Source organism: Apium graveolens, unplaced genomic scaffold (assembly GCF_009905375.1).
Source record: "Apium graveolens cultivar Ventura unplaced genomic scaffold, ASM990537v1 ctg6693, whole genome shotgun sequence".
Taxonomy (NCBI): Eukaryota; Viridiplantae; Streptophyta; class Magnoliopsida; order Apiales; family Apiaceae; genus Apium; species Apium graveolens.
The window spans coordinates 110,977-136,165 of record NW_027419698.1 but is presented as its reverse complement, the minus strand read 5'-3'; the positions used below and the strand labels follow the sequence as shown (position 1 = coordinate 136,165).

Here is a 25,189-nt window from a genome sequence, read left to right as displayed (position 1 = left end):
TGAAAATGTATGTGTATTAAGTTCAGTGTTCCAGAAATCGCTAGGCGTGCCAGTACGGTAAGGGTACCTTCGAGAGATTAATCGGCAAGTCGGAGATTAATCGGACCGATTAATCGGAACACTAATTGGAAGGATATAAATATTATTTTTAATTTTTATAATTATATAATGATCAACATGTCAAATATTTGTTTGAAAAAAGAAATTAGAATGGTATTAAACAATATCTACACATTTGACATGCGTTATGTACTAATTATTGAGTTTATAATATTAACTATATTTTAATTCACACTTTTAAATTAATTATAATATGTTATTTTTATATTTTAAGTGAGAAAATAAATATATTAGATTACTTGCTACTTATTACCAATACTTTATATTATAAATTGACATGATATTGTGTGAAATTATGAAATTAATGATTTAAAATTATAAAAACGTAAAAAAAATATATTTTTTTAATTATTTTCTGCCTAGACCGCCTACGGCCGATTTTTGACCGCCTAGCCCGCCTAATCCCGATTTTTTTAAAAAATGCTTAAATCACCATCTAGGTCCGAGTCGGGGTGTTTTACCACCGCCTATACCGATTTTTAGAACACGGATTAAGCTGTAGAACTTATATTTTGTTGGCATTAGCAAAATATAAGTACTTGAGTACACAGGTAGTCCATAGTCCATAGACTTTAGTGTGTACAACAAAATATGTGTGTATCTCATTGAAAATGTACTTAACATGTTCTCAATGCTTTCACTGTATTAAAAGCATCATCATCATCTTTCACTGTGTTTATATAGGCGCTGAAGTTGCATACAAAATTAATATAAAAATCTCTACATTTTCCTTTTACATGTATCTCCAAATTAATCATAACAAAAAGTGTCCACGGCATAACACCTAACAACACAACTATCTTGGTGCCAGATGAGTGATACTAATTTGATTGATGGTTTCTGATTCACATTTGCTTGATGAAGAATGTTTCTTTTCGTGATTTCTCTCAGAGTAAAATCCAGGCTCTTTTGGAATGGGCAATTCGATTTTGCTACTGAGCATCAGAACCACAGATGACATGCTTGGCCTATCTTCTGGATATTGTTGCACACACAACAAAGCAATCTGAATTACTCGAAACAATTCATAGTGATTGTTTGATTCCATGATCACTGGGTCAACTACCTCCAAATGCTTACCTTCATTATAGCTTCGCCAGGCCTGAAAAAATTAATGGCATTTTACAAAAGTCACCACATTGACGCATAAGTAGGTAATAATATATTGATATTTAATTTGTATCTGGTAGGATTTTCGACGTGTACATATTTAGCTTAGCCGATACATATTTACAATATATGGATGTGTACTTACATGTCCAAGAAGGTTATGATTGTGATCCGGATGTTTAAAACCTCTGTTTATCTTCCCACTTAATATCTCTAGCACCAGTACGCCAAAGCTATAAACATCAGACTTAGTTGAAAATAGACCTTCACTGGCATACTCAGGGGGCATATAACCACTGAAAGTGAATATTTGATGCAAGCTTAAATTTTGACCTGTTAAACACTAAATTAAAATTTGAAATATCGTACGGAGTCTTACTAGGTTCCGACTACCCTTGTTGTGCTTGCTTCAGTTTCACTTCCTCCAAAAATTCTAGCCATGCCAAAATCTGAAATTTTTGGATTCATCTCGTAGTCAAGTAAAATGTTACTCACTTTAAGATCTCTGTGAATGATTCTTAGCCTGGAGTCCTCGTGAAGGTAGACTAGTCCCTTAGCAATCCCATTTATAATGTTGGAGCGCTTCAGCCAGTCAAATGATTTGCAAAGTTCTTTATCTGTTGATTGATATTTATGGTTCAGATGCAGGTGAATTGAATAATGAACAATGTCTTTATATAATAAGTGCATAGTTAGCATGGACGCTTTAGTTCGGGCCATACCAAAAATAATGGAATCTAAACCTCTGTTGGGCATATATTCATAGATCAACATTCTTTCTCCTTCTTCAACACAGCACCCAAGAAGTTTCACAAGATTCCGGTGTTGAAGTTTAGCGATGCATGAAACTTCATTCATGAATTCATCTATTCCTTGTTTTGAAGTTTTTGAGAGTCTTTTTACAGCAATCTCTTGACCCCTGTCCAACATACCCTGAAAATAAACGTATAAGCTAAGGAATAGTTTGTATATTATTGTACTACGTATTGATAAAGTGAGTAAGAGTATTATCTTGGTGCTGTTTGGTGTTTTGGAAGCATGATATGTGTGTGTGTAGTAACCTTGTAAACAGGTCCAAAGCCGCCCTCTCCAAGCTTATTGTTGCACGAGAAGTCATTGGTGGCTTCAGCAATTTGCATAATGGTAAATAAAGGTAAATCCAACTCGTTCATTCCGAATCTGTTACTTGCCTCACCATCTGATTTAAGTCTTGCTATTTCTGCACAATTGAGGAGTTTAAAAACATATAAAGAAATGCATAAACGCCATACAGGTATATAAGGCACAATTGACCAGGACTGTGTCTTTTCCTTCCAATCAAAGAACCTCAATTTGATCAGCTTACCAATTCAATTCAATGCATAAAGGTATATAAGGCAATTTGCAGCGAAGTTCATTGTTATGTTACCTATTCTTTTCAGATTTCTCTTCCGACGTGTATAAAGAAGTAACAGGACTAGTAGCACTGCAATTGCTGCTAACACTGGAATGACAATGACCACCACCCTCTTTGTACTTGAGCTTTTGTTTTCGTCTGTGTAGTTTAAAAAGAAATGATCCAGAAGGTGAACAGATAATTTGATATAACAGAGTGTAAGTTACATCTTAGCTATCAGCATGTTTGTGTGAAAATCAGGGACTGCGTGTGTAAGAATTAAGGCTGTGTGCTTGTGTAAGAATCAAGGCTGTGTGTGTGTGTGTGTGAATCAGGGTAAGGGTCCAAAGTTCGACTTGCTTTTCGCAAAATAAAAAACAGAAGTAACAGAGTTACCTGAATCAGACGCAGCCATTCTTACATATAAAACCTGACCATCTTCTGAGAAGCCTCTCATATCATCCAGAGTGCCGAACCACAACAAACATCCACTTCCACCCCTTCTAACATCTATATTTGAATATGCCCTACAAGAGCAGTTGTTCAAGCACAAGCTTCGACATTCATGCAGGTTCAGAGTAATGTTATACCACGAGTGTCGTGTGTCCGGAAGTTTGACGCCCGAAACCTTAATAAAACCATCCCCATTTTTACAATCTAACTGAGAATTTCGAGCACACCCACCAGACCCATCTCCTGCAGCCCAATTATCTTGAAAATTCGGATGAAATCCTCGCATACATTCACATCTGGGGGTAATATCAGTGTTACAAATGCCATTTGCACCACAATATCGGTAACTATCACAATCATTTGCCTCGTAAGTCAGATAAAGTTTCCATTCATTTGATTGCTTATTCCATATTAAACGTTGTATATGGCCATCAGGTGTCAGTATCAACCTTGTAACAGCAGATTCAGAACTATCGGTAAGCACAAACCTAAAATAAATCTCCTTCGGTGATATAAAATATTCAATTGTATAAATTCCAGTTGGTTTCCGTTTAGGGAAGCCACTATATCCGACACCAATCCATGGTCCAGTCCTGTATGTAAGATTTGATCCTCTCCACAACAATGACTGCGGGTAACCACTAGGATCAATCCGATACGTAAAATTTCCAGTAGAGGGATCATCAACACTTTTCCATGAAGTAAAATACCTCTGAATGCCCTTGACCAAGTCTATTCCTAACTTCATCCCTGGTAGAAAATTATTTCCAGGATGATCAAAACTTTGCCATTCAATGTTTTCTGGCCCATCTTTATTACTATCCCGGAAAACAAGATTTCCTGTATCTAGTAGCTGCGCTATAGGATTGTTTACTAAACTTGATGTATTCGAAGACCATATTGTTGTTCCATTGGCATGCACAACTAATCCTTTACTAGTCACAGATACAAGTCCAGAAGTATTTGAAAGTGGATAATCTCTATTAGCCACCCATACAACTGTCCCATGTGATATTTTGTTGTACCATATACCAAAATATCGATTCTGTGGAAGACCATTGGTGCTGAAAAATCCCATTTCGAACTCTCCATGTTCTGAAACAATGGTTTGTCCATCTCGTAATGGCTGATTTGTGTTTATATTGTCAAGTGCAGAAGCACAAGTTATGAGTAAAATTATCAAGAATGAGAATGAGAAAGAGAAGAAAAGCATGGTGTGTGTGGAGTAGTATATGCTTAGTCCTCTCTAGTTCATGTATTCAAATGTGTGGCACCATCAATTTCATAGTATGTACTAAAATTAGGAAGACTCAATAGTTGACTTGCCTTTGTCTAAGACAGGTCGACCTACAACATTCTGCTGGTCAGTATTCTGTTTACCATAAGAAACTCAAGAAATTAATTATTCTAGATCTATTTATTCTTGCCACATTTACATTACTAATTAGAGAAAAGCCAATCCAAGTTGAGACTAATCGGTAGCCACCTTTGTAGACTTGGTTCAGAACCATTTGAATCTCTACCTCACAATCTCTCGTCAACTTTTTTGTTTTTCTGCGTCTCTAAATTCCAAATTACAGACTGTGATGTCTATTTGTTTTTGTCGTTTGATTCAAGTTTCGATTGAAGTATCTAAAAATATGTAATTCTCTGCTATTTTTATATTCAAATTACGAGCACAGTTTGATGAACATATACACTGATTAGAGAATTTTGACTCAAACTCTTAAAGGTACCTTTGTATTTTATAAATCGTGTTTATTATATGCATTTACATTTCGCTTGTGCAGAGGTAATTCAACTTGATTAGATAGAAAATTTGAGTTTTCCCTTATTTGACAACGTGTATATTGCAATGGCCCCAGTAACTTCTCCGGCTACATTAAAGTTGCAGAGGGCAGCTTCAGAACTGTATACAAATTTGATGAAATAGAATCATGGGGGAACACTCAAAATATACATCATGTATACACGCCATTTTTTCACAAAAAATAAAAGAGTGAACGAGTTAGCCTATGCTTAAATGAAAGCGGTTAGGTTGTGAGCAGAGCTGACCTGCACCGCCAACTCATGAATGATCATCATCTTTTCAATCTCCCTTGTAAGGGCAGTGAGTATTTCTGACCAGAGTTAGCTGTGCCTTTCGTTTTGAAGTTGCCTACAAATCAATTCAGAACTATACACATTTTCCTTTTACATGTATTTCCAAAATAATCATAACAAAATGTGTCAATGGAAACACCAAATTACACAACTATCTAGGTGCCAGATGTGTGATGCTTATTTGATTAATGCTTTCTGATTCACATTTGCTTGATGTAGAATGATTCTCTTCGGGATTTCTCTCAGAGAAAAATCCGGGCTCTTTTGGAATAGGCAATTCGATTTTACTACTGAGCATCAGAACCACAGACGACATGCTTGGCCTTTCTTCTGGATATTGTTGCACACACAACAAAGCAATTTGAATTACTCGAAACAACTCATGGTGATTATTTGATTCCATGAGCACTGGGTCTACAACTTCCAAATGTTTGCCTTCATTATACCTCCTCCATGCCTGAAAAAGGTGATGGCATTCTACAAAAGTCACCACATTGACACATAAACCTGAGTATGCTAATAGTGTTTACATATGTGTTTGGGTGAATTTCTTACAGCTTACTCTATTGGCAAGCTTGTCATGGGTTTGAATCCTCATTGGACTTTCCCGTTTAGATAAAATTCTAATCTATTGGATACACGTAGCTAAGCCAAAAAAAACAGATAATGTGTGTGTGAATGTGTCTGTACTTACATGCCCAAGAAGGTTATGATTGTGATCTGGATGTTTAAAACCTCTGTTTTTCTTCCCACTTACTATCTCTAGCACCAGTACGCCAAAGCTATAAACATCAGATTTTGTTGAAAATAGACCTTCGATGGCATACTCAGGAGGCATATAACCGCTGAAAGTGAAGATTGGATTCAATATTAGATTTTGACCTGAGCAATACTAATTCAAAAATTTGAAAGATTGAAGGAAGTCTTACTAGGTTCCAACCACTCTTGTGGTGCTTGCTTCAGTTTCACTTCCTCCAAAAATTCTGGCCATGCCAAAATCTGAAATTTTTGGGTTCATCTCGTGATCAAGTAAAATGTTACTCACTTTTAAATCTCTGTGGATGATTCTTAGCCTGGAATCCTCGTGAAGGTAGAGTAGTCCCCTAGCAATCCCATTTATAATGTTGTAGCGCTTCAGCCAGTCAAATGACTTGCAAAGTTCTTTATCTGATGATTTATATTAATGGGTTAATCTATTGTTGTTACTTTGATTACAATAAAAGATCGTGTGCATATTACTTGTACATTGAATAAAGTCTGTAACATGGATGCTTTAGTTAGGGCCATACCAAAAATAATTGAATCTAAACCCCTGTTGGGCATATATTCATAGATCAACATTCTTTCTCCTTCTTCAACACAGCACCCAAGAAGTTTAACAAGATTACGGTGCTGAAGTTTAGCGATGATTGAAACTTCATTCATGAATTCATCTATTCCTTGTCTTGAAGTTCTTGATAGCCTCTTCACAGCTATTTCCTGACCCTTCTCCAACATACCCTAAGAAATAAACATGAAATGTAGTAAGGAATAATATGAATTACAGATTGATAATGTGAGTAAGAGGATTGTCTTGGTGTTTCTGACACATAATATGTTTATAGTAACCTTGTATACAGGTCCAAAGCCTCCCTCTCCAAGCTTATTGTTGAGCGAGAAGTCATTGGTGGCTTTAGCAATTTGCATTAAGGTAAAGAAAGGTAAATCCAACTCGTTCTTCCCAATTCTGTTGCTTGCTTCACCGTCGAATTGAAGTCTTCCTATTCCTGCACAAACGAGGAGTGTAAAATACTTATGGAAATACATTTTCTAGCATGTACGTGCAACATTATAACCAGTTTTCTGTAGGTTCCCTCCAATTAAAACAACTCAATTCGATCAGCTAGCCAGTTCAATTGATGCAGATATTTAAGACAGTCCGCAACCAAGTTCAATATCATGTCACCTTTTCTTTTTAGCTTTCTCTTCCTGAATGCATAAAGAAGAAACAGGACTGCTATCATTGCTGTTGCTGCTAACACAGGAATTACAATGACCACCACCCGATTTTTACTCGAGCTTGTCTTTTCCTCTGTGTTCTCTGAATACGAAATGATCTAGATGGTCAGTAGATAATTTTAATATAGCAGAGTGCAAGTTACATCAGGGCCGTATGTGAATCAGAATTATGGCCATGTGTGTGTAGAATCAGGGGCACTGTGTGCGAGTGAGAATCAGGATGAGGGCTCCCTCAAATTTGACTTGTGTTGCGATAAAAAAATCAGGTGTATGAAGCAAAATAAAACTACTTGAATGAACAGACTTACCTGAATCAGAGGCAGCCATTCTCACATAAAGATCCTGTCCGTCATCCGAGTAGCCTCTAATATCATCCAGAGTACCGAACCACAACAAACATCCACTTCCACCTCCTCTAAAATCTGAATTTGAATATGCCCTACAAGAGCAGTCCTTCAGGCACAAGCTTCGACATTCATGCAGGCTTAGAGTAATGTTATACTGCGAGAGTCGTGTGTCTGGCAGTTTGATACCTAAAACCTTTATAAAACCATCTCCTTTCTTACAATCAAGCTGAGTATTTCGAGCACACCCACCAGACCAATCTGCTGCAGCCCATTTATCTTGAAAATTTGGGTGAAACCCTCGCATACATTCACATCTGGGGGAATTATTGATGTTACAAACACCATTTCCGCCACAAATTTTGTAACTATCACAATCATTCACCTCAAAAGACAGATAAAGTGACCATTCCTGTTTTTGCTTATTCCATATTAGACGTTGTATATGGCCATCAGGTGTCAGTATCAACCTTGTCAGAACAGAATCAGAAGTACTGATAAGCTCCGCCTTATAATAAATCTCCTTTGGTGATATAAAATATTCAGGTGTATAGATTCCAGTCTGTTCCTGCTTGGGGAAGCCGCTAAACCCAAGACCAATCCATGGTCCAGTCCTGTATGTTATATTTGATCCTCGCCACAACAATAACTGCGGGTAACCATTAGGATCAATCCGATATGTAAAACTTCCAGTAGACGGATCATCAGCTGTACTCCATGAAGAAAGATTCCTCTGCATGCCCGTGACAAAGTCTATTCCTAACTTCATCCCTGGTAGAATAGTATTAACAGGATGATCAAAACTTTGCCATACTATGTTTTCTGGCCCATCTTTATTCTTATCCCGGAAAACAAGATTCCCTGTATCCAGTAGCTGCGCTATAGGATTGCTTACTGATATCGATGAATTTGATGACCATACTTTGGTTTCGTTGGCAAGTACAAGTATCCCTTTGCTAGTCACAGATACAATCCCGGAGGTATTTGTTAAAGGATTATCTCTATTAGCAACCCATACAACTGTCCCGTTTGATATTTTCTTGTACCATATACCAAAATATCGATTCTGTGGAAGACCATCAGTGCTGAAAAATCCCATTTCGAACTCTCCATGTTCTGAAACAATGGTTTGTTCATCTCTTAAAGGCTGACTTGTGTTTAGAGTGTCAAGTGCAGTACAAGTTGCTAACAGTGAGAACAGAAAAGAGAAGAAAAGCATGGTGTGTGTTTCATTAGTATTCTCTGTTCCAGTATTCATGTGTTATTTGACACCATTAATTTCTTAGCATCAACTAGAAGGATAGAAAGTTTCAACATTTGACCTGGCTTTGTCTGTAATAGGACCCTCAACGTTCAAGTGGTCAATGTTTGGTTCACCTAATGAAATTTAATAATTTGGTAAAGTTGAACTAGTTACATTCTAAATTAAAGGAGTACTAAAATTTGTGTCTAGAGCATTCAAAATTTGTAAAATATAATATTAGTGAAGGAAATAAATAAGCCATGCGAACCAAGTTGTTGAGACTATTGGGAGCCTCCTTTGTAGACTTGCCTTGTAAAATTAAGCTTTATACTATCAAAGTTCACTTTACAGACATAAAATAAATATCTAAATAACGCGTTTATGATGAGTGATGAGTGATGAGATGAGGCATCTTTCAAGTAGACTTTCAGAAGCCCTTTCGTTGGGGGTAATCGGGTAAGTAAGAAATAAGGGCAAGAAATATTCGTTTTTAGTTGATCGCCAGATCATGCCATACATGTTTTGCATTTTTAAATACGTTAAAATTTGCTTTTTATTAGCATCATCCTATATTCATAATTACATGCATTCTTATTTCAGCAATGTCCGTCATATATTTTAATTTTAAAATATTTATTTTTAAATATTAATATAACTTAAAATATAAAAATTAAAATAATTTTATTTTTGAAAATTAATTATTTTAGATCATTTATATATAAATAAAATTCTGACTTATAATTAAAATTATTCAAATACTTAATATAACGTATAAGTATTTTTCTAATTTATCACTTTATTTTACTAGTATTTTTTACTCATGTCCTAATTTACTTATTTATTTTTAAAAATTTAGAAACGCTAACCTTAAACATCCAAAAATGGCTAGGCAATGAACAGTGAGTCCGCACAAATGTGAGCAGTTGATACTTGTGGGTCTATCATATTTGGCAGGACCATGATATAAAACCACCAGACCGCTTGGCTACTCCTCGCCTTATCTATGCGTTGTGGGTGCCTGGCTTGCTAATGCTACATTGTGTAAGTTGTTGTAATTAATTACACGAAACACACGAACTCGAACTAAAATCAAAGCTGTAAACTGAAGCTCCAAAATTCAAGTTGGACTTAAAATTAAAGAACAAACTCCGAGCTCCGGATGTGTTGAAGAAACAAAGAAATGAGCTATTAAATCGAATAATTGAAAGCTGTAAGCGGACAAATGAAGTGTAATCGGACCTTAATTGAAAGTTAGGGTTACGTTTGAAAAAGCTGGGAAGAAAAGGGAGAGTGAGTGATTGATTTTATTTTTATGTTGTGTTTGGCAGGTGGGAGTGTGAAAAATTTGTTGAGGGAAAGTTTGACAAGGCAGGTAAGAGATTGGGAGGTTGCCGGTGATTTTTTCAAAAACGCCTTTCAGACGTCGCTTTACTAGGTAAAGTTTAAGTACAAGGCCCACCGGGCCGGGTTTTGACCGGACCTTAAAAAGCACGGGCTTTGACCGGTCCGGGTTTTTTGGGCTTTGACCGGTCCGGGCCGGGCGGGGTCGGGTTTTCCGAAAATGTCAGAGCTCGTTTGGGCCCTCGAGGCGGGTCTAATCGGGCTTTTTTCGGGCCAGGATCAGATCGGGTCGGGCTTTTTTCAAGCCGGATTAGATCGGGCCGGGCTTTTTTCTAATTTAAATCGGATCGAGTATTATTAGAGATTCCAAAGAATATATATGTTAGCAACTGGATCATCATAAAAATGTATTAGTTTACATTAAATATTTTATGAAAATATTAATTCGTTGAAAACATTTAAGTTCGACAAAAAATAAACATGTTTATAGAATAATATATTTTATCATTGTTATGATAACAATGATATCCAATATATATAGTGTACTTATTATATCTTCTTTCATTATTTATGCAACGAAATATATAAATAATATTATTAATCACAAATATGTAAATATATATGTGTTTAAAGTATTATTTATATTTATAGTAAATGTGAATTTATAAATATATAAGAAAATATATTAGAATAATCATATTATAACCGACTTTTTCGGGATTTTAATCGGACCGGGCCGGGCCGAAGCCCGGGCTTTTAACCGGGCCGGGCTTTGCCTAAAAATATAGGGCCCGTCGAGGCCCGAAGCCCAGGCCGGGCTTTAACCGGACCGGGCTTGACCGGATCGGGCCGGGCCAGATTTTCGGGCACGGGCTTTTTGTGCATCTCTATGTACAGCTGATGTCTAAATTACTCCGTTACTCGTGTATATTTCCCTTTTTTCGATGTCTCACTCAATTCTATACATTTCAAATTTTATCCAAAATTTTAAAATTAAAAAATTAATCTTACCCACTTATATCCATTCATTTTTTCCACTACACCCACTATATATTTTAAATATTGATTAGACTCACCACTTTAGCCACAATTCTTACTTTTTCTCCCTAAATTACATATTTTCTTAACCTCTGTTCCTAAACGATTTGTATATAAATTAATGGGACATAGGGAATAAAAGACATCAATTTTGTGTAGGTTTGAAAATTTTAAAAATAAATAATTTATAAATTAATGAGCATGTGAATTTTGCGTTCCTTTGAAAAATTTAAAATAAATAACTGTTAAGAGCAATTGATGATATCAAACAGAAACTATCAGAAACATCTATAGATGGTAAATACTAGCATCGACGGATGATAGTTACAAGTATCGACGGATGATGAAGTATCGATGGATGATGATGACATCGACGGATGTTGATATTCGACGGATAACGATATCAACGGATGATGATGTCAACGGATAATGAAATTGGTATTTGTCACATCAGTTGATCTTTGAAGAGGAAAAGGAAACAGGAATTTTAAGGCGGTGAAGGACTTTTTCTCAGAAGCAATTGTCTAGGTTTCCTTGTTGTTAATAGGATAGGATTCCTTATACATTGGTAGTTGTGCTCTATATAAAGCACAGATTAGGTTCATACTATAAGCATTGCGACATTGTTATATCTTTCGCATAACCTAGCAGCTCTCAAGGATATCTTGTTCATCCTTTTGAGAGAGTACTTGTGTAATAAGTTTTAATTAGATTTAGATAAAAACCGTTGATTCTGTTGAAGTTTTGTCGAGTTGATTATATTAATTGTATTCACCCCCCCCCCTTCTACAGTTGATTAAGGGCCTAACATTATGTGCTAAAGTGCTAGTAGATTCGGGAGCAACTCGGTCATTTACTTCTAAAGATTTTGTTGATAAGTTGAATTGTTCAGTTGAATTGTTAAGTGAGATTATGACGATATAATTAGCAAATCAGGAGCGTGTATCAGTTAATCAAGTATATAAGGACTGTGAGATTGAGATTTCTGGCAATAAGTTTGGGGCTGACTTGCTACCATTTAAGTTAGGAGAGTTTGACGTTATTTTAGGAATGGACTGGCTATCTAAGCATGATGCTCAGATAGACTGTCATTATAAAAAGGTAACCTTGAAGACGACAGACGAGAAAGTGGTGACGTTAGAGGTCATCCCCAATTGATTAAGGGACAATTGGTATCGGAGCTTGTTGTTAACGTACAAACAGTTTAAGATCTGAAGATTAATCAACCATGTCAGAAAAAGGAGAAGAAGAAACACAGAATCTAGATTTGAAGCCACAACCCCCAGCCACATCACAGATAAGAAGCAACATGGGCAGGTATGAAGCAATCGAGGTGCCCATCCTGAAAGTGCATGAATATCCAATCTGAAAAGTCAGGATGAACATGTGCTTGGAAGCCACGGATCCTGAATATCTGAACAGGATTTATGATGGTCCTCATAAATCAATGAAGGTAGCTGTTTCGCTTGCAGGAGAACCAGAGAAGATGATAGACAAAGACAGGATGTACTATACTCTTGAAGATATCTCAGTCTATCATGAAGGATGCTAAGGTCAGACATATCCTGCACAGCAGCCTTGATAGTGTCATGTCCAATAGAGACATTGGATGTAAGACAGCGAAAGAGATATGGGATCCTTTAGAAGTAAAGTGTCAAGGTACAACTACTATCAAGAAGAACAGGAGGACAGTACTTACTCAAGAATATGAGCACTTTGACTCAAGGGACAATGAGTCCCTAACTGAGATCTATGACAGATTTCAGAAGTTGCTGGATGACTTATCCCTTGTCAACAAAGAATATGATTTGGAGGACTCAAACTTGAAGTTCCTACTTGCTCTTCCTGAAAAGTGGGACTTTAAAGTCACATCAATCAGGGATAACTATCAACTTGACATCACACCTCCAGATGAGATCTATGGAGTTCTAAAAACTCATGAACTAGATGGAGCAAAGGAGCAAGAGGAAAGGATCAAAAGCTAGACCAGTGGCACTCAAAGTTGAAGAGAAGCCAAAGGAGAAAGTTAGGAGAAAAAGCTACTCCAAAGGGAAAACCATGATTGTTAAGTCAGATACTGAATCATCAAATTCTGATGATGACTCAAATTCTGATAATGAATCAGATACTGATAGTGATTACAATAATAATGAATATATGGATCAAATGGCTGCCCTACTGGTTGAAAGCTTCAAGAAGATGGTCTACAAAAACTTCAAGAAAGGGAGAAGATTTTCCAGAAAAGGTTCTAGTTCTTCAAACTCTGATATGAGGAACAACAGAAGAGATACTGATTGGAAGGAAGCTAGATATGGAAAACCTGACAAGTCAAAAGAGAGATCTTACAACTGTGATGGACTTAGACACTTTGCAGCTGACTACAGAAAACCCAGAGCTGAGAAGAAACAAGTTTTGATCTCAAAGAAGAGAAACTGGGATGATTCATCAGATGCAGATGATGGGATCAATTATGCTCTCATGACAAATGTTAAAGCTGAGACCGACAATGCTAAATTAAAGGTACATCAATCTACTTTTGCATTTGATACTGATGATATCTATGAATTAAGATTATTTCTTAAATCTATGCATGTTAGTTTTAGGGATCAGACCTTAAAGAACAATAGAATCAAGAGTGAAAACTATGTGCTTAAGAAAAGATATGATTACCTAGAAACTGAGTTGCTTTCCATGCTAGAAATTCAAAAAGAAAGAGATAATGTTGCTTAAGTTAAAGAAAAATTGTTAGAAAAACATGCCTATCTAGAAAAGGAGCTAGCTAAAGAGAGAGAAGCCATTAAACTTTGGACTAACTCAAGAAAAGCAACCCAGGAAATCTTAGAGAATGGTTGTTGGGGATCAGGATTATGATACTTAGCTAGATCTAATTCTGATAAGAAAAGTGGAGAAGAAACTGAGAAAACAGAACCAATAAAAACTGATAGTCAAGTCAAATTGAACAAGGTTCAAATAAAGACCATTAAGTTTAATCCAAGTGCTAATAATGTTAAATCAATCCATGCAGTAGGTACTACCTCAGCACCTAGATCAAACTTAATTACTGAAAACTGTTAACAAGTTCACACAAACTCAGTAAACATTGGTTCAATGACTCAGAAACGGCTTAAGCAAAAGCTGAAGGATTTACACATGAAAGACAAGAGGAAAAGGTTTAGGAAAAATAGGAATGGTAGGTAGGTGTTAATAAGAATGGAAATTATGTAACCCCACATAATGCACCTAGAAAGACCTGTTCAAACTGTGGTAGCACTAATCATCTTGCTAATTCTTGCAAGAAGAATAAAGAGATAAAAGTTGTTCCTTCTAAATCAGAGTTTAGGAATAGAACAGTTAGATATAAACCACAGAACCCTTGTTTTCATTGTGGCAGTGTTTGGCACTCTATTTATACATGTAAAGAGTATCACGGTTTTTATTATGATTTTTATAAACTGAAACCCTCTTTAGTTAAAGCAAAATATGTTTATGCATGCATAAATACTGATAGTAAAAATGTTAACATAAACTCTGATATGAAGTCTTCTGCTGCATATGTTAACAAACTTAAAAAGGCCAAAAGATCCAAGCAAGTCTAGGTCTTTAAAAACACTAATTGATTCAAATTATTGATTGCAGGGTGACAGGAGGAATGCTCTAGTCTTGGACAGTGATGCTCAGGTTATATGACTGGTTATAAATCCCTGCTATCAGAATTTGAGGAGAAGGCTGGCCCAAACATTTCTTACGGAGATGGTAACTTAGCAAAAATCTTGGGGTATGGCAAAATCAAAGTTGGAAATGTCATCATTGAAGATGTAGCTCTAGTTGCAGGACTCAAGCATAATCTGATCAGTGTGAGTCAAATCTGTGACAGAGGTTACCATGTCAACTTTTATAAGGAGCATTGTGAAATTGTCAGTAAGACTGATGGCAAGATCACATTGACTGGTGTAAGACATGGTAGTTTATATGAAGCCAGGGTCTCCACAAATTTTGATAATTCAAAAGTTTGTCTACTGAGTAGAGCAACTGTGGAAGACAGCTGAAACTGGCATAAAAGACTTTTTCACCTCAACTTCAACAATATCAATGAACTTGTGAGGAAAGATCTTGTAAGAGGATTACCCAATGCAGTGTTTACTCCTGATGGCTTAAGTGATTCATGCGAGAAAGCCAAGCAAAAGAAGACATCTTTCAAGAGTAAGCCTGAATCCTCAATTCTTGAACCATATCATCTACTTCATGTTGATCTCTTTGGTCCAGTGAATGTTATGTCTATTGCAAAGAAGAGGTGTGCACTTGTGATTGTTAGTGAATACACAAGATACACATGGGTGTATTTTTTACACACCAAGGATGAATCTCCATCAATTCCTCTTGATCATGTGCCGGAGCTGGTGAAAGGATCAACAAACGAGGTGAAGATCATCAGAAGTGATAATGGAACTGAATTCAATAATAGCTCTATGGAAGAGTTTTGCAAACTCAAGGGGATAAAACAAGAGTTTTCTGCTCCTGGAACTCCACAACAAAATGGAGCTGTTGAAAGAAAGAATAGAACTCTGATAGAAGCTGCAAGAACCATGCTAGAAGAACCAAGATTACCTACCTATTTCTGGGATGAGGTTGTGCAAACTGCTTGCTTTACACAAAATGCAACATTGATCAACAAGCATGGAAAACACCATTTTATATGCTGAAAGGAAAGAATCCAAATTTGAAGTTCTTTCATATATTTTGTTGTAAGTGTTTTGTTCTCAAAACTCATCTGGGGCAGCTGACCAAGTTTGATCTGAAAGCTGATGAAGGAATATTTGTAGGTTATCCGTTGACTACAAAAGCCTTCAGAGTTTACAATCTGAGAACAAGAACAGTCATGGAGTCTATACATGTATCTTTTGATGAGAAGAAGATAACAGGTCTAGAAGATGCAGATGACCATGACAAGTTGAGATTTGAAAATGAAGTACCTTATGCTAAACTTTTAAATCCTGACTCTGATACAGTAAGTTCTGATATCACTCGAAGCTCTGAGATTCCACAATATAGTGGAATTCTTCTGACACTGAAGCATATGTTGAAGGGGTGCAATATGACACAAATCTAGAGACTACTGCAAGTGATTCTACTCAAGAAACATCAGTAGAAAGATCAGCAGACTCATCTTCCTCAAACTCTGATGAGTAAAATACTGATAACCATAGGAACACTGATTCAGGGGGAGCATCAGAAATAACAGTGGTACTACTCAAAGAAATAACAGAGAATTCATGGATCAAGGGGAGGTTCTTCTTCAAGGAGTCGACTTCCATCAGCAAGAAAATGGTCTAAGTCACACACACCTGATTTAATCATTGGAAACCCTGACAGTGGTGTAAGAACAAGAAAAGCCACTCAGAATGAATGTCTCTACCATTCTTTTCTATCTCAAACTGAACCTAAAAAGGTTGAAGAAGCTCTACAAGATGTTGATTGGATCACGGAAATGCAAGAAGAGCTCAATGAATTTGAAAGGAACAAAGTCTGGACTCTTGTGCCTAGACCAAAAAACAGATCTGTAGTTGGCATAAAATGGGTGTTCAGAAACAAAACTAACAGTGAGGGCATTGTTACAAGGAACAAAGCAAGACTGGTTACAAAGGGTTACTCATAACAAGAAGGAATTGATTATGATGAGACATTTGCTCCAATTGCAAGGTTAGAAGCAATAATAATCTTTCTTGCCTATGCTGCTCACAAGAAGTTTAAGGTGTTCCGAATGGATATGAAGAGTACATTTTTAAATGGAGAACTCGAAGAGGAAGTTTATGTTAAACAGCCTCCAGGGTTCATTGATCCAAAGTATGCAGATCATGTCTACTTATTGGATAAAGCACTCTATGGACTGAAGCAAGCTCCAAGGGCCTGGTATGAAACACTTGCTCTATATCATCTAGAGAGTGGTTTCACAAGAGGTACAATTGATAAAACTCTCTTTTATAAATACCATGGTAAGGACTTGTTGTTAGTACAGATATATATTGATGATATCATTTTTGGATCTACTAATGATAAACTATGTGATAGATTTGCAAAGCTAATGCAGTCCAGGTATCAAGTGAGTATGATGGGAGAATTGAGTTACTTTCTGGGGTTACAAGTCAAATAGACTAATGAAGGAATCTTCATAAATCAATCCAAATACACCAAGAACTTACTCAAAAGATTTGGAATGCAAGACTGCTCAACTACATCAACTCCTACGACCACTTCAACCAAGTTAGATTTAAATACCGGTTCTTTAGTAGATATAACTAAATACAGAATTATGATTGGCTCATTCCTATATTTGACTGCTAGTAGACCTGATATCATGTATGCTACCTGTTTCTATGCAAGGTTCCAAGCTGACCCTAGAGAACATCATCTATTAGCTGTGAAAATAATTTTTAAGTATCTCAAAGGCACCATGAATCTTGGATTATGGTATCCTAGAGATTCAGACTTTAAGCTAATTGGATATTCGAATGCTGATTTTACAGGATGCAAAATAGACAGTAAAAGTACTTCTGGAAGCTGCCAATTTCTTGGAGGCAGATTGGTTTCTTGATACAGCAAGAAACAAAAGTCAAATTCCACTTCAACTTCAGAAGCAGAATACATTGCTTGCAGGAAGCTGTTGTGCTCAGATTCTTTAGATGAAGAATCAGCTGCTGGATTATGGGTTAGACTATTCTTCTATTCCTATATATTGTGATAATCAAAGTGCTATTGCAATGACAAGAAATCCAGTGCAGCATTCAATGACTAAGCACATCAGTTTCAGATACCATTTCATAAGGGAACATGTGGAAGCTCGTACAGTGGAATTGGTCTTTGTTTCAACAGATCAGCAAGTAGCAGATATATTCACCAAGCCTCCCTGTGAAGCTACAAGATTGATGAATGAATTGGGAATGATTTCAGGACAGTTCTCAAATTCTGATAATTAAGTCTACTGATATTTTCGAAGCATGGTATCTTATTATTTGTCAGTACTTGTTAGATAATGATTCTAATGCTAAATGTTTGATGCCATGATAACATGCAAAATATGCTAAATGGTCTTATGTGATAATTGCATGTTGAACTACTGATTATGCTTATAAACTCTGTTATTAGTTAAACTTGTTTCGACTAATAGTTTATATCTGTAGTTGTTAAATCCTAATACTAGTAATTAAGATACTGATAATGGTCAAACCATGATTGACTGTTATACTTAATTGATTATTTTAGATTTATTTGAAAATAATTGTTAGCAATATTTTAATTAATCAGTGAGTGGATGTTAGGACGAAAATAATTCACACGTAAGTATACGCGTTCGCAAGTAATATAGAATTCTTTCTAGTTCGTTCCCATAGAGACTGGTTTAGGTTAAGTTCAATTTATGCACTTATGCAACAATGGTATGGCTATCATTCAATGTTAAGACAAATAACAAGTTGGGTTTTAATTAAACTAAGAGATTATACTAACTAACATTAACTAAGAGAAATAAGGTTGAATTACTTATATGAGACAAACGTGGGATCCTAACTTCATTACTACTTCATTCAAAGTCATTGTTCTTAACCTTAGCATGCAACGGTGATGACAACTAATCAGATAACACGAAACTAGTAAACGTCAACTTTCGTTGTACGAATACCCTACAACCAGACATCCACAAAAGAGATAGAAGCTGAATAGACACCAATTATGTTGAAACCCTATATGTCTATAGAATTTGACAACATAACGGTTTAATACGCAAGTTATCTATCATGATTACATAGGGAAAGTAAGATGGTTAAAATTTCCTACGAATCATGCATAGCAAATACATGAACCTATGCTAGCATGACAAGTTCAAAATCTCTAAATTCGCTGTCACTTCAATAGAGATTAACACACTATCTTATAAGTTCACGACGCTCATAAGATGAATAAGCACAACCAATACTAGGATATCATATGATTACCACATACTAAGATATCGAAACAAATTAACTATTGAAATCCATAAGTAAATCCTTTAGAAACCCGCAATAACGATTAGTTCATAACTGAACTCATCATCACTGTGGGTTTCGATGAAAGCATGATATAATAAACTTAGTCTTTATAAACTGAATAAACAATCAAAGTACGTAATCAAGAGTATTAGGTTCAACAAACAAGAAAACAAGCATCCAAGATTACAACTCAATCAAAGAATCACAAGTAAAAACAAGCTTTTCTTCTCTTTCATTGTATTTATGCTCCTAGGTCTTCTCGCCGTCTTCTCCTTAGTCTCCGTTATGAAAAACATCTTTTTTAGGAGTTTTATATGCTTCATAATCAAGTTGGGCTTCAAACTCTCAGAATCCAAGTAGAAACAGAATTTCTAGAAAACGGGCAGGCGTGGCCGCTCTGAGATGCGTCGCGGCCGCCCTAACATTCTGCTAAACTAGCGTGGCCGCTCTGAACATGGGCGCGGCCGCGCTGACCTTCTGCCAAAACTGAATTTTTCTTCTTTAATTGCCTTCCTTTGCTGGTTTCTTCGCGCAATCAACCGAGGCTTCATCCCAACACTCTTATAGCATAAAATTAATGTAAAACCATTCCTTCTTCCTGATTATGCCCTGAAATGAAAAAAAACTACAAAAATAAACCAAATAAACAAACAACTTGAGTACAAAACACCGATTCGAGCCTTTATAAAACGTTCTAAGTGGATATAAATGCCACTTAACACACCCCCAAACTTGAATCGATGCTTGTCCTCAAGCATAAACAGACTCAAAGCATAAAAAATAAAAATACATGAATGCAACTAACATGAATGTAACGATCCCCTCAGAATAACTAAACCAACCAATAAGCAACATCTCAACAAATGTATTTATTCGTACATAGTTCAATCAAATCCCACAATCCAACTCACAAACCAGAAACGTGTGTGTGTGCAATTGCTTAATAGATATACTCTCGCAACTAGATCAATAACCATAATTCACCACTCATCAAAGCAATCACAAAATTATAAACAGAATAAACGATAAACTCAAAAATAACTAACATCACTTTAATTTTTATATCCGAGTTATACAAAGATTCATGCTTTTATTTATAACACATAACAAACACAAATATGCTTATTTGATCTTGCAATGAGTGAGATCTACAAAAGACTTATGCAATAATACCCATATAGCGAGCGTTAGGTTAGCAGATCCCATACTATAAAAGCCTTAGGTCACTAGGCACAAAGTCCTCTAAGAACTTAATAACTCGAGTATTAATGTAACGCCCTCAGATCTGGGTTAAGAGGATTTGGTCGTCGGCATGAAATCTCAATCCAAAATAATCTGTTAAATTAATAAATAAATGCCAGCGGAAGATATTTATCATCTATGACCCCCAAACTAATCCAAGATCTTTTAAAGTTACAGTTCTAGAAATAAGATATCCAAATTCCAGAAATAAATTTTTCTTTCACTTTCTTTTAAAACTCTTTTCAATAATACTCAATCTCAAAACTTAACCCGCTAGTATAATTTCGAAAAGAACTATACTAGACCCAACTATAAAATACACAACTATAATATAATATAATATAAACAACTTTACACAATAAAACTTACACTAGTTCGCAAACCCTGGACCAATCACCTTCCAATAGCTTCTTTTATGCTTCCTTGAATTACGCGGCTAAACAGCGCAAGCTAATCCTCACTGGAAGTTAAATTTGAAAACAGGCAAGTATGAGCGAAAGAAATGCCCAGCAAGATTATTCTAGCAAATATAGGGTCGTTTTGATATAAAACTGACATCTGCAATCGCGCAGAACATTTTAAAATCATAATTGCTGAAACAGAAAATTTATTAAATAATCGGATAACTGTTTCTCACCATATTCAAAACTCTTTTGATATTTTCGAGCAAAATGCTTCAGCAATACTTTGAATCTTTACGAGAAAAAACTCGTAAAACAGTGTTTACGGAAATATTGTAAATAATAATAACATGAAACAATGATTATGGACTGAATCATAAACTTTATTCAAAACCGAACTCTTGACATTAATACTCATTTTGTTGTCATATCAAATTAGATATCAATACGAACTTTGATGCTCACAACATCCCATACTGAAGTCAATATCAATCATCTATACTAATACCACCTTCGATATTTAACAACAAATTAAATATCCACATCAAGCATAAACTGAATTAAAACTGTATTTTACCTTTAATCCAAAATAGAAACAGTTGATAAATCATTCCTTATAAGATTATCAAAAGAAATATAATAATTTAGATTGGAATCCTCAAACGACGGTGTGTTGCCGTTGATGATCATTCGCGGAGCAACACCGGTATGCCAAAGCATATCCAACTAAACAAATGAGTCACCCAAGGCACATATCGGCCTATAAGGTATTATATCCTGTATAATACCTAGCTTTCCGCTGGACCACCGCCACGGCCTCTTACGCAATTAGTAACCATCCAATCTTAAAACATTTCATTAAAAATGGGTCATTATAATCGACACCCTGGTAAATTTTTATTCCCCCATTCACTTGGGTAGGAATACTCGCAACCAAATCATTTTTCTCAAAATTCAAAACATTTATAAATCCAATAATTTGATGAGTAAAGACATTTAACTATTCTGAATATAGAATAGCAGAGAGTAGTTAATAAGCATTTAATTCAGCGATATGTAAAACATTTACCTATTCTGAACTGAGAATAGGGAAAGCCATACTTGCATAATAAGATTCAAAATAAATATCACTTGAACAATAAGTGATGATAGGGATACTTGCCTTTGGGATTTTAGCAGTTAGTCACACTCGTAGAAACGCAAATATCTCAGTCTGGCATCTCAAGGCATCATCGTCTTTTACTTTGCTGAATCTCTGATCTACTGCTCATGCAGTGTTGTAACCCAATATTCCATACTATTCAACTCTAGTCTTCATCCATTCCATCTGGTCCTGATTGTCTTGAAAGACTTGTATCTATAATTAGAAAATAACATTTTAATCGTCTAAACAATAATTACTCGATGAACTGCGCGTCAAAATCCTATTGTCTACCCATACGATGGCCCAAACATAATTACAACAGTCAAACATAAGACTCTTGACCCAGTACGCATGTAATTTACTTAGCACATAAACACATAATCCACGTATCACATAATTCATAGATCACATGCCTCGGTTCGTCAAAAGGTTCGACTCGGTATGTTTAAAACTGAAATCGGGTCAAAATATTATTTATTGATCAATAATCGACTCAGAATGACTCACAAATCAAAGACCTTTCAATACAAAATAAATTAGGCCTCGAAAGTATTTTAATGAAAGCGGAATATTTTTCTGAGTTTGTACGCGTTCATTTCTTATTAAACAGACGAACGGTTTATTTTCTACGAATAAAATACGAATAATTCAATTATTAATAATATTAATTGAATATTTAATACCTTTATATAATTTTAAAAACTCAAATAATCCAAAATATTATTTGGTTTAATTATAAATAATTAAATTTCATTTAACTATCTGTAGATAAAATTAATCGATTAATAATTAATATAAATAATTAACTAAAATAAATTATAAATAATCAAATCAAATTTGATTTTTCAAAAATAATAAATAATATAATTTTTCTGGATTTAAAATAATTTAGTTAATTATTTAAAAATAATTAACCAATTTATTTTTGAATTAAAATCGATTTTCGGAATTAAAAACTAGAATTTGATTCATTTTTAAAATAAATCTGTACTAACAGAAAAATAAGGGTTAGGGTTCAGGTTTTTGGATCAAAGGGTGGGGGAATTGGGAAGATGACCGGAGTTCAGACGAACTCGGCCGGAAACTGGGAACGAGCCCAGAAATCGGCGAGTCTCGCCGGATTCCGGCAACCCCAAAACATGCCCCCAAACAATACCAATCCACCCAGTTTTGCTACTAAACTCCCCACAATCGATTCATAAACACTAATACACCTATGACATCCTTGCATCGCCGCCAGAACCCGGAAATCGATCAAAACCGGGGAAAAATCAAGCTTTTCCGGCCAAACTCAAAAACACACAATTCTTAACCAAAATTCATGGATTATGTATCAAAATGAAGCTTGCAACATATACAATTTATCCACAGGATTATATAAACAACAACGACAACCCCTATAATCCAAGAAATCAAAAAATAAAAACTAATTAATCTAAAAAGTCGACTTAATCATTCCCATAATCAAACAACATAAATCAATATACCAATTGACTGTAAATTTTCTGTTAAAGCTAATAACATCGTTGAAAACATCCAAAACACAGCAAAAATTAAAGACCCAATTTGAACCCACAAGGACGAAAATCGAATTAACAGATTATTCAACCTTGGTTAACGATTCTGGTGTCAAATTGATGGGCTCGTTGAGAGATTGAAATCGATTATAAGAACGTCAAAAATAAAGATTGGTAGCTCCTAGTATCAAAGGATGAAGATCAATAACGAATCTCTCACCCCCAAGAACATTATCAAATTTTTAATAAGTATCTAAAATATTATGATTTTATCAAAATAGAAAAATCAGAATTTGGTATTTATACTAAAAAGATTTTGTACCCGATAAATCACAAATCGATGTTTGGTTCTCGTAATTTAAAATCACTATCCCGGAAATGATATTTAATGAGGAATAATTTTAAAAATTTTATTTTTTATTAAATACGAAATGTATACTAAAAATTCCCCAAAATCCCGAATATTCCAAAAAAATACAAGAATCGAGAATATTCGACTAATCTTTGAATTTGTGAAAATGAAACCACAAATTTTGTGGACCTTAACCTCCCGGTCGGGTCCCGGTCCAATCATTTTTGAAAAATAGAAACGCTTCCTAAATAAACATAAAATCCCAAAAACACATAAAATACATTCAAACGCATATAAAACGAGATAAAACGAGTAACTCGATAAAGACGGAAATAAAAACGCGTCCAAATTACGGATCTATTCATATAAATGCATTTTAAACACGTAACAAGTATCATATTGGATCATATCAGATCTGAAAATAGATTACTTAGCCGCTAAGTAACTATAAAATGATACAATTTAATATCAGATTTGGATAATTATCAAAACCGGGCTTCTTATAAAACACTTTATACGAAGATAATGTAATAATATACCGTCTTTCGATAATACGGGTTTTGTTGTTTTATCAAAACGATTATTGTATCAAAAATTTTGCGTCGGGACGCATACAGGTCAAACCGTAATCCGGATTAAAAAATTTAAAACACGGAAAATGTTCAGAATATCCAGATTAGGTTAGGAAGGATTTTCCGAAGAAATTCGGGTTGTAAAAACACAAAAACGGTTGAAGTTGGACGATTCTTGGCTTTATAAAATAGTTTTATAATTACTCAGAAAATAATTATTAAATCTATAAATCATTATAAAATCATATAACAATCCAAAAATTACCAGAAAATTCCATAATTATCTATACTTTATTCTGGACATATAAAAATTAGAATACTCAAAGAATATCGCATATAGACATCCAAAACATCAACTCCAATTACTAGATAATACACTAAAATTCACATAAAAATCACATAAACAATTTTTAAGTAATAATAATAATAATAATATCTGAAAAATATAAGATATTACAATTAAAGAGCCCACTCGTGATCAATTATGCAAACACATATATATTTTTTTCTTTTTTTCATTTTTCTTCTTCTTCTTTTTTCAACAATTTCTGAACGAGTGTGTTTCGCTCCATCTCACTCAACCCTAGACTACTCATATAAATATGAGCCAGCTACTAGCCATTTGGCATCTAGCCACAACTAGCAATGAAATCCAATATTTTTCTCCAATTTTCAAAATCCATGTTAGTTTGTCACTAAGAGAATATCATACATTCTATATATAAACAAGTGATTAAGCCTCGACAAGCAAAAAGACATGATCATGATCTAGCACTCAAGTAACCTACAAGACTTAGTGAATTTTTTTTTGTTTCTAG

The 25,189-nt window shown here is 35.1% G+C and overlaps 1 protein-coding gene across 1 annotated transcript; it reads right to left on the bottom strand.

Moving 5' to 3' along the window:
• Positions 1 to 743: 743 nt before the first annotated feature.
• Positions 744 to 8,981, bottom strand: LOC141703478 (uncharacterized). Its single transcript, XM_074506997.1, has 15 exons — positions 7,468 to 8,981; positions 7,107 to 7,241; positions 6,770 to 6,927; positions 6,451 to 6,661; positions 6,091 to 6,328; positions 5,856 to 6,006; positions 5,314 to 5,618; positions 4,913 to 4,967; positions 3,002 to 4,304; positions 2,639 to 2,764; positions 2,292 to 2,449; positions 1,953 to 2,163; positions 1,610 to 1,847; positions 1,376 to 1,526; positions 744 to 1,222 (listed from the first exon to the last, which is right to left on the bottom strand). The coding sequence occupies exons 1-15, from the start codon at positions 8,759 to 8,761 to the stop codon at positions 917 to 919; spliced, it is 5,040 nt and encodes a 1,679-aa protein (XP_074363098.1). The 5' UTR covers positions 8,762 to 8,981; the 3' UTR covers positions 744 to 916.
• Positions 8,982 to 25,189: the final 16,208 nt, after the last annotated feature.

What these genes read in the sequence shown, in the direction of transcription:
- LOC141703478 (XM_074506997.1), bottom strand. Translation starts at nt 8,761, where the DNA reads ATGAATACTGGAACAGAGAATACTAATGAAACACACACCATGCTTTTC. An exon ending in AATGGCTGCGTCTGATTCAG is followed by an intron (nt 2,765 to 3,001) that starts GTAACTCTGTTA and finishes TAAACTACACAG; the next exon opens with ACGAAAACAAAAGCTCAAGT. An exon ending in GCTTTGGACCTGTTTACAAG is followed by an intron (nt 2,164 to 2,291) that starts GTTACTACACAC and finishes GTTTATTTTCAG; the next exon opens with GGTATGTTGGACAGGGGTCA.